Source organism: Aplysia californica, unplaced genomic scaffold (assembly GCF_000002075.1).
Source record: "Aplysia californica isolate F4 #8 unplaced genomic scaffold, AplCal3.0 scaffold00165, whole genome shotgun sequence".
NCBI classification, from domain to species: Eukaryota; Metazoa; Mollusca; class Gastropoda; order Aplysiida; family Aplysiidae; genus Aplysia; species Aplysia californica.
Genome location: NW_004797435.1, coordinates 456,080 through 466,728, shown reverse-complemented (window position 1 = coordinate 466,728; position 10,649 = coordinate 456,080). Strand labels below are relative to the sequence as shown.

Here is a 10,649-nt window from a genome sequence, read left to right as displayed (position 1 = left end):
CCCCCCTTTTCCCTGGAGCCTGACCAGTAAACATATAATGTGGCCAGCTACTGTGAGAAATCAAGAAAGATCTTCTTAAGGACAGGGGGGAAAAGGACCATACTGTTCAGTGCAAGAAAAAATGGATCTATCAAATACAACTTGGTAAAATTCTAATTCTGAGGGTCTGAACTCAGAGGGACAATGTATTCCTATCCAGGCACAAGTATGACACTTTGTACGTAGGCCAGCCTTATTGATATTGGCCTCAAAAGTACAGCATTTCAAACACTTTTTATTAACAAAAACAAACAAAAAAAGAGCAAGCCCTTACACATAGTTTACCTCTGCATCATGTTTATCCATATAATATGAGTGTACCAAAGGACGGGGCAACTATAAGGCAGGAGAAGAAAACAAATGCGTCCAGATATTTATCACCTTTAAAAAATAGCATTAAATGTAAAAGGTTGGGATTTGAAAGTCAAAGATGGAAAAAGCACCAAATTCATAAATAACTGCAGTGATAATGTAAGACAAGGTGCAGGGCAGATTCTCTCAACAGAGTAATAGATGGACTGATATAAATATGTTCACTGTCATTGCTGGAAAAAGAAATACATTTTTTACACACAATCAATACCTGTGTGTAACATAAATATAATGCCCCTCAGATAGACAAACCAATTTCATAAAAAAGTCAACATAAGTAAGCCTTTGACCATCTGGACATATTATTTTCTGTCCTTGTGCTCATTCTGATAAAATCACCACGTTTTATTATTCAATTCTGCAACCACACAATATACTGTATTCTTCTAAAAAACTCAAAACCTCAAAAGCACCTCACTCCACATAGCATGGCTGAAGAAAAGGACATTCAATTTTCCCCAACGAAAAAGGCAAACAATCCCATTGAAATAAATTATACAATACCCTCTCCAGGTATAATAATGATTTCAAAATTCTCTTCCAAAAAAGATATCACTAAACTGTACATAATTTACATTTTTTTCTTTATGAGTCAGCACAAAGAACATATCATCACTGTCATCGTACAAGTGCCTGTGTCACTTTTTGGGATGTTTGAGTCATCATTGCTGAGAATAACTTGCTTAGTAAATATGAACAGATTGCTGATGAGAGAACACCAGGATAGCACATATAATTTTTTACAGCATTCAGGCAGAGCAAAGAGTGGCAAATCATGATCGCCATTGTCTGTTTCAGATCTGGCACTTGAAGAAGAAAGCAGACACCTATTATGTAAATCACAAGTACTTTAATTTATGATCCACTAACACTCCTGCTTGCTATACTAGAGAAAGGGACCAATGCTTGGATTGGTTTCCTTTCACAGTCTGTAAGAATCACTTCTACTATGTAACCAAAACATTTTTTAAGACACCAGCGTCTGTAGTGTAGCGGTCAGACGCTTTAAACACCGCACAGGAGACCAAAGTTTGATTCCAGAGTGGGGAGAATTTTTTTTGTGTATCTCAGTCTTTCTGCTGAGGTATTGTATCCCTCTCAACTCGGGCTGGTCCTGACAGGCAGGGGGCAGGGTCAGAAGCCTGCCTTCCAAATGATCTAAAATTGTGTCAACGGGGATGTAAAAACATTTACATAAAAATATAAAAAATAAACAAATAAATAAAAATGACCCAGGCACTTGTGCTATGATCATTATAATAACCACCTCGTATTTTCACCAAGAATAATACTGCATCATTACTGTATTCAAACATTGTTGCAACAATCCCATTTGTGTGGACAGTATTCAATACTTATCACCTGTATGCAAAAATATTACATACCTGTCCTCACATCAAAAACCTTTAAACCTTTTTTTTTCAAGGTCAGAACTTTACATAATTTACATATGATAAACCATGAAACACATTGTAAAAATAAAACTAATTTGAACCCAACATCACCAGAGCATGCTCTCGAAAATATGTTTGTACAGTTCAGTTCAATTGGACAAGCTCAACTTACAAATTCTATGTGTTGAACACCGTGGCCCTGATTTGAGAGAAGGCTTTGAATTCACAAACTTATATAACTAAGTTTGTATCAGCATATGCCACTTCTGGCCCATCAAAATGCCGCACACGAACTTTCTGTTTGTAGTGATAAACTTGTAAAAATTGTTTGAGACTGTTTGGTATTGGCAAGACTCTAATTTGATCATACTTCAGCTTGTCACAAATTACAGATCTACAAATGTGCTGGAGAGAAAATACAAAATTCCTTGGCAAAGGCCTTGTAAGCATGGGCTCAAAGAACATACACAGACTTGAGTCTTTGTAGTGCTCCATCAAAGCACACACCGTTGGAGCAGAGAACACAGCTGGGTCATGAGCATCAAAGCTGAATCTGTGATTCCACTGTTCGACCCGGGCATGGAGTGACCGATTGTAACGTCGAAAGCTCACAGAAAACAGGAAGTCCTCCTGTGCACTGTCTCTCAAAAGGAAAGTGCCTTCCGGCTTATTGTCCAGTAAACGTTCGGCTTCGTACCTATCCATGACTCCCCAGTAAAACGGGCAGGACATGATGTGAACAAGGTCGGGCATAAGGCAGTGGATGAAGTCAACTTGAGTGTGTATGCGGGGTGACATGTGCCCATCACAGACAGATCCACTTCTTGGTCCCTGGAACTGTCGTACCAGACTGTTCATCAGTACAGAGTAGTCTTCAGTGGGAGACTCTGGGGTGTTCAGCACTGAATCGGAATTGAAAGAACAGAAACACCTCAGTCTTCCTTCCGCCAAAGCAGAACCAGAAGCATCGTGGTGAGGTCGGAAATTTCTTGCAAAAAGACTTGCATCAACTTCTATTCCTGAGTTTATTTCTTCTGCTCTTTCCCTGACAATGATGTCATGCATGTCTTCCACTGGATACAATCTGTCAAAGTCATGAACACTTGCCAAGTCAATGAGGTGACTGGCAGCAGACAATGGCCTTGTTCTTGGGGATTGCCTGCTGGAGCCAGGGGAACCCACAATGTGGTATGTCCCAGGACATCCCGTCGCGGGGCTGTGGTGGGACAGGTCACAGCGATAACTTGCAGAGCGAGACGGTTGTGATGAGCGAAGACGAGGGTTCCACCTGCCCCTGAAGCGAAGACTCCCAAACTTCTTTTTCAGATTTTGCTTCTCTTTTTTCTTTCTTCTAACAACTGCTTGATTTGAGGCTCCTTTTGCTGATGAAACTTCACTTAGCCTACAGGTTGGCTGACTTTGAAGAAGTGAACCTTCTTCTTCTGTCGAGCAACCACTCCTAGCTTTATCCACTTTTTTACCCTGAGGATGACTTTCTTTCAATTCTAATCCATCCACTAGACTTACAAGTGACAATTCACTTCCACAACAGAAAAACGGTCGAATGGAAGACCTACGTCCTCTCGTGCTCTGTGCCTGAGACTTAGCGTTGGGCTCATTAAGATCTTTTTTCAGCTCTACAGAGGCCAATCTTGATGTGGCCACATGCGGCACAGCAAGGCCAGAGTTTGGACTCAATGAACGTTGAGAACTGGAAGCTCCAGAACCATATGGTACAGAAGTATACAGATTGCCTACACTGGAACTCTCTCTCTGCTGCACACTCCTTCCTTGGGAAGAGCTGCTCACTGAAGACATACTGGAAGTTGCTTTTACTTCAATATTCTCATCCTCCACGATGCCTTGACTTTCAAGAGATGCTGAAAAAATTAAAAGAAAAACAATTTTTTCATGAAACAGTTTTTTCTGCTCAAGACAATTCAATTCACAAACAAGGCAGGTCAGTTTTGTTTATAAAATAAATGTTGACACTGGACATCATACTAACTAAATCCACATATCCTTCATTTATGCCTTGTCCTTCTTTTTCTTTGCTATCCTCAACTAGATCTCAAGGTTTCTTCAACCTGCAATGTAACTGATTTCAATGCAGGCGACTATTTTTCCAACTTAGTAGGGCCCCTTGCCTCCTGGCAGCAACATTTCCATTTTGAGGGTTTCTATTATTATATGTTTTTACACTGACTAGAGCATTTTCAGTTTTGGTAGGAAATTAATTCTCAATTATACCTGGGTGACTGCTAAAGACTACTCATCAATTTTAGGACCACTAAGGGATATACAAATGTGCAACTTGCACACAGGATCTCTATGATTTTTCGCCTTTATCCGAGAAAGTAGAGATGAAAGCAGATGAAAGAACAGGACTAGAGAACAAGAAAAGAGGTGAAAGGAAAACATTTTAGAGAAGTATATTTTTTCATCGCTGTTAGGTTTCCATCCCTGAACCTTTTGAATGAGAAAGACCACAAGTCGCCCACTTCACTTAGTAACAAACATTTTCTGCCACAAAGAAAACCTAATGCTATAACCTTTTCCAGAAAACCACTCAAAATAGAAGAACCTACTTCATATGAATTTCAGATATCAATCATACACTATTCAAGCTTCATCATAAATCAGAAGCAGAAAGTAAAAATAAAAGACCATTTAAGAGTAACAAGGAGAAAGACATTGAATTTGAAATTAAGGAGAAAGCCTAGACCTTTTCATTATTTTGCCACAAACCTTTATCATCTCCTTTTTGTATTAATGGAAGAAAAACTTTCAAAACTCTGCTACACAATGAATGTGATATTTTAAGTGCAACATAAAGACAAGAGACTGTCAGAGAGAAACTATGTCTCTTTTCTTGGTAAGTGTTTTATGGGGTTCGCAGCTGCATAAGGTCACATGAGCGCGAGGAACACATTTAACATTTTCAGTCCATAGGAAATTTTGAATTTTGCGTAGGTGGCGGCCGAAGCCTACTCTTATTGATTTTAGACCACCAAGGGATCTTTAACGTGCTCAACTTGCACACAGGATCTCCGAGATTTTTCACCCTTGTCTGAGAAGGCTAGGTGTAGATCTTTCCTACCAGAAGATCAGGGGTGTGGCTGAAAGGCAGCAGTAAATAGGAGCCAAGGAGTAGCAGTAGAAAGGCTGCAGAAAGAGTCAGAAACCCAGAAAAGGGGGTAAATGAGGTGAGGGGGTGGGGGCAGAGAATGGAGACGACAGCAGACGATCGATAAAACATTGCTAGAGAGTAGGAAAGGTCGGATATGTCTCCTGATACAGTGGGCGTCGCATTCAACGAAGTTGCCGGGACCGGCTTGTTGTCCTAGTTGGATCCGACCTATTGTTGAACGTGACTAAGGCTAAAGTAAAGAAAGGAGACACGCTATTATATTATAGGATGTTCCAATATCAGTAATTAAACAGTTGTTCCCCCGGATGACGAAAATCTCAAACAGCATGACGTCACTTTCAACTTCCGACCCTTGTTCCTAAACATTTCCAGCATTTATGAAATATTTTTCGATTATAATGATACAAATCGAGACGTGAGCTATAATTAGCAATGCATGTGGCGAAAATTTGGTCCCCGTTAGCAGGTGAATTCTTGGAACGGGTTGGAACGTAAGCGATTAACTTTCTCAACCCCGGTCTGCTCTATTTCTGGACCAATGTAAATGACACTTGGCAACCAATCAGAAAATAGGGCTAACTAATAATATGTGGACGTTGAAGTTCGTACACATATAAATTAAGCTATACTTTAGGTGTCGGGAACACTTTCGTATCGGGTATACCGAAAACTATAAAGAGCAGGATTTTAAACGCCGAGAGGGTAATAGATCTATCTTTCCTCTATAGTGTCCTCAAATTTGAAGGTTCTATGTCAAGTAGTTGTTTAGAATAAATGCACGACTACCCCCCTATCCAAAGCGGCTTTGCACGGAGACCGGCCATTTTCCCCTCACTCTCGCAGCAAATGTATGTGACCTACAAATCCCTGCATGACTATTCCGAGCCCGTTCATTGGTCACTTGAAAATGGGGTCTATGGCAGGCGCACGCATCCAGTTGTTTTTCTCTGTGTTCCCTTGTAACGTCGTAATGGGAGTATTCTGAGGCAAGCTTATCTCGCCTCGGGGTGTTCGCGTCTCAACAGGAAAAAATAGTTTTTAATTGTACAGCATGCCAGAATGAATTAACTTATATTTTAAGGCTGGCATGATCTAAAGTCATCAAAGAAAGCTTTGCAATTATTTAGTCACGCTGCCAACATATTCTCAAAGATCCCATGTTGTGATATGATGCTATAAATAAAATGCTCTCACCCCTTCAGAGCCGGTGTACTTTAATCGGGGTTGAGCACCATATATACGTTGCGTCAGTGGCCTAGTGGTTAGGCTCTCGGACTCGCAACCGTATGGTCGTGGGTTCGAATCCCGTCAAGGGCCCGACGTTGTGTCCTTGGGAAAGGCACTTTACACGAATTTTCCTCACTTCACCCAGGTGGGAATGGGTACCCGGCTATAGACAGCAAAAGATCTTGTCAGTTTGTTAGTGTTTGAGCGCTTAATCGGCTGCTTGCACTGTATGCTTCCCGGGAAGCTGAGAATGTTTCGGAGTATTCTATGGTCTGCTGGGGTAATGATATAGTGTAAAGCGCATAGAGCCTGCTGCTGAGCGGGGATATGCACTATACAAATGCTATCTATTATTATTATTATATAAATGCCATTTATTATTTATTATCCTGACACCCCTTTTTCGCAAAATCGTAATATGTACATCAAAATTTTGATAACAAAAAAATAACTACGAAATGGTTAGTAAATCTGACTGCAGAAATGATTTCTCAACCCAAAGACACATCGGGTAGCCAAGTTTCTTTCTAACACTCCTATTAATTACTGAGACATCGTCGATTTACTTACCGAGTCTGCTGTTGCATGGTCCACTTTTAGGAATATTTTCCTATTTGTGGGTCATCCATATTTTGCTGACCTTTACAACCCATAACTTTTTTATTTATGAACCGATTCTTAAAATTCAAGAAGCATAATTCTTAGAATTGAACATTCTTTCTTAGGTACCAGATAAAAAAGGGCTAAAGCGAAAAATTAAATTTTCATTGGCATTGCTATATTATAATATCCAGTTACTAGATCTATCTAAACTGGCCCTCCCTGTATCATTAGTATGAACAGAATAACTAAATTCAATTGACCTTGCTGGGGGCAAAGTAAATTATGTCGACCAACGAGATTGCGCGTCCGAATAAATCAAACATTTTTTTCGGACTCGGGTCCGAACAGATAAAACCCATATTCGGACTTGAGTCTGATAAAATCTAATCAGACTCGAGTACGAATAGAGCTGGCCTATAGTTAAATTCTTAAGTAGTACCAGCTGGGTACCCAATTCTCTATCCATTTGCAAGGAAAATAGAAACAAGCATTAAAACTAAAACGATTTTAATCTTTGACTTAGTTCATCAGTAATGATCATGACGGATGTGTATAATTGCATCTACTCTTTAATAACAGTAACACTAACACAGGCAGCACCCATTAGATTATATATTCCTTCCAAGTGGTCAGCCAGCCTAAGTTATCACGGCAGTTGATCATTAACCCTATCCGTACATCGTGTTTTACTATCATATCCATATGACATGGGGAACTCTGAGCCCCCACTTTCCAAAGAGAAAATTTACTCGTTAATCCGATCCGTACGCTTTGCATAGCAGTCTGTCAAAATGATTTTTTGAGAAATACTGAAAGTTTCAAAAGAGATCTTCGCACTAGAAGTATTCTAAAATATGTGAAGAATACAACCCCTGGAGTACAAAACGACCCCAGGCGTATGGATAGGGTTAACTGATTCCGTCCATTCGGCCGCTGACAGCGACATTGGGTTTTTCTACTGCCGCCATTCGACCACTGTGAGCGGCTCAACGAAATCCGAAACAAATGTGCACTTTTTAACATAGTTCCTACTTTTTAAGTTGTCGAAAGGAAGTAGAACTTGTAAACAAGCCTGACCTCAATCTCTGAGCGGCAAAATCAATCGCAATTCTTGCAAAAATCGTTGCATTGTTGTCGCTATGTAGGGGTAAACAACACGGAGCCTCGTATAATAAAAAAGCCCTTCAGTGAAAGATATTCAACCAAATTTGTGAATTTCTTGCATAAATGAAAGCTAGGGAGATATCACTACAATTTTGTGTTGATTCCTATTATAAGGACTAGTAGAGCTGAGAAAATGAGTTAAGTTTAAATTTTCTAAGAGGTGTCGCCCACTTTTTTTTTACTCAGTTTTTATCTGAGGGAAATACTATACAAAATACAATATAATAGGTCATTGTTATTGATAAAAACAGATTCCTCTATTAATTCCTCTATCAGTTTAGCATGATAATATACATATTAGAGTAACTAAGAACTTTACATGCAGTAATGCATTAACTCACTCATTCCTGCCCGAGCCACAGAGGCACGGTGGCACGGGGGTAATTACGGCCGTTTAGCGGTATAAGAGAGACAACTGCATTAATGTTCAAGGGGGAAAAAAGAATCAGTGGTTATTTCCCTGCAATTGAGTCTTTGAGAGAACTCATTTGGACGAAAAATAAACAAAATACAGTTGTAAATGTAACATGACCTCCTTCAGTTCAAAAAGGGCATATCGTCCGAAAAGATTATGTTGTTCAATTTTTGAACGCTTGTAAAAACAAACAGATAACAGATAACACAAATCTGTGTTTGCATTTTCATATATATATATATATATATATATATATATATATATCTTAATATATATATATCTTACAACTTAAAATTTCATCCATGTAGCTTTCATACAATAGACACAATGAATTTTTTTTATTACCCTAAAATCAGCAGGCTGGATGGGCAGACTACGTGAAAAACGGGCAGGAATGAGTGATAGTTAAACACCCCAGGTCGAAAACTGAACAGGGAAAAATAATTCTCTGTCCAGAGCCGGAAAAAATAAAGGATGGAGTCAGTTACGTGCCATCAATTCCACTAAGGCAGATTTCTAAAATTCTATTCTTTACTGTGAGTATGTAAAGAGGGTGGTGGCGGAGCGGTTAGTGCGCTCTTCTCTGAAGCGGAAAGTCCAGGTTCGAGCCTCCATTCGGACATGGATTTTTTTCGCCCCCTTCTGCCCGCCCAGAAGTTATGGGTACCTGACTTCAAGTTGGGGAAGTAAAGGAGATGTGGAAAGGAACTGGCCACCGTACCACAATATGCTCAAGGCCCAGGAAGTTGTCTCAATAACAAGGTAATCCCCAAAGTCCGTATCGGATGCGGGAACAACTTTATTTTTTTACTGCGACCAACTAAAAATGTCACATGTTTTACTTTATCTTAGAATTGAATCACTGCTTTTTAAATTCAGTGCTTTCCGGCACATGTAGATCTGTAAATTATACCACGTCGACTTGTGGTCTTGCGCCAGTCTTGGTTTGCCATCAGGCAAGCCAATCAATAAATAATATGGTAGATCTAGATCTAGATTCTAGATCTAATATCTAGACATCTAGATTCTATATCAAGACCTTTTGCACACAGGTCTAAACTGAGATCATACCGGACTGGGGAGTAACGTGACAGTTAACTGATCGACTAGATCTAACACGTAGACTGTCTTTCAAACAGTGACTAGAACTAGATCTTCTTGCTAGATCTACTGCATGCACGGGCCCTGAGAACGCTGGGTTCATCATGAGGACATTCATGTGTCTTTCTAGGCTGGGCTAGGCTAGATCTTGCAGCTAGCAGACGGGCGTTCACGAAACCATAAGCTTACCTGTAGCCATCCTGGGAATGGGATTTTAGATCTTGCAAGTGGGCGATTGGAAAATATCCCCACTTCAGATATGTGACCAAAACAAATTGCTGACCCGCATTTAATTAAAATGTCCCGATGATAGAGCTGGTGAAATGTGTGTATTGTTATGATGACGGTTTGGCCTGGTTCTGAAATGGATGACACATAAAGGATTTTCGTCCAGATTTTATGCTGTCTTTGTTTATGTGGGAAACGTGCGTCTATTTTGTTTAAAACGCTAAGCCATGATCTTTCTTGAGCCGAATAAAATCGTTCTTTTACAAGTATTGCACAATATTGCATACTCATACGGTGTAATGTTAACAATGCATGGAGAAACAGTATTCATATGCTCTAAGTAGGCTCATATCCCAATCTGGTCAACATACAGTGAACGGGAAATGTTCTCGACAAGTGCGTGGGAGGGTCCCGTTCTCGTTCAGGCTCAGCCAGGAGGTGACGTCATAGTTCCCTTTATAGGGATAACGAAATCATAATTATGAGGGCGGGGAATATCACTGTGGGGGTGGGGGGGGGTGGTATCTGCTCTGACATGGAAGGTTATGTGAATGGATCCCGGTGTGTGTTGCATAAAAATGTTGTGAGTTATTTGTTTAGAGGGAGGTGAGGGGTGCGATAATATAATTGCCGTTGCTCTGAATTGGACCGTGAAGGTTTGGAAGAGTAGGCGTGTAGCATTTGTTGAGCTTCGATCAACCAAACTACTGGTTTATCGATCTGTCATAATATATGTAGGCTATCAAATAAAATGAGAAAGTTCACAGATGAGTAAAGTGGAACGTGGGAAAATATATCAACGTAAGGCAGGTCTGCCTCTGTTCGCATTGAAATCTTCTTCTTCTTCTTCTTCTTCTTCTTCTTCTTCTTCTCCTTCTCCTCCTCCTCCTCCTCCTCCTCCTCCTCCTCCTTCTCCTTCTCCTTCTCCTTCTCCTTCTCCTTCTCCTTCTTCTTC

The 10,649-nt window shown here is 40.1% G+C and overlaps 2 protein-coding genes across 7 annotated transcripts in view; one reads left to right on the top strand and one right to left on the bottom strand.

Annotated features, from left to right (window-relative positions):
* Positions 1-1,690: 1,690 nt before the first annotated feature.
* Positions 1,691-10,038, bottom strand: LOC101857639 (suppressor of cytokine signaling 5). The gene is made up of 2 exons (XM_005097843.3): positions 9,656-10,038; positions 1,691-3,685 (listed from the first exon to the last, which is right to left on the bottom strand). Exons 1-2 carry the CDS (start codon positions 9,663-9,665, stop codon positions 2,037-2,039), a joined length of 1,659 nt encoding a protein of 552 aa, XP_005097900.1. The 5' UTR covers positions 9,666-10,038; the 3' UTR covers positions 1,691-2,036.
* Positions 10,039-10,168: 130 nt separating this feature from the next.
* Positions 10,169-10,649, top strand: part of LOC101856343 (WD repeat and HMG-box DNA-binding protein 1) — a 37,171-nt gene continuing 36,690 nt past the window's right edge. The window contains exon 1 of one of the 6 annotated variants that reach the window (XM_005097842.3): positions 10,169-10,277. In XM_005097842.3, coding sequence (XP_005097899.1) covers positions 10,246-10,277 — 32 coding nt within the window. In that variant the 5' untranslated portion in view covers positions 10,169-10,245. The remainder of the gene's footprint in view (positions 10,278-10,649) is intronic. The other 5 variants (XM_005097837.3, XM_005097839.3, XM_005097840.3 and 2 more) reach the window with 5 other exon arrangements.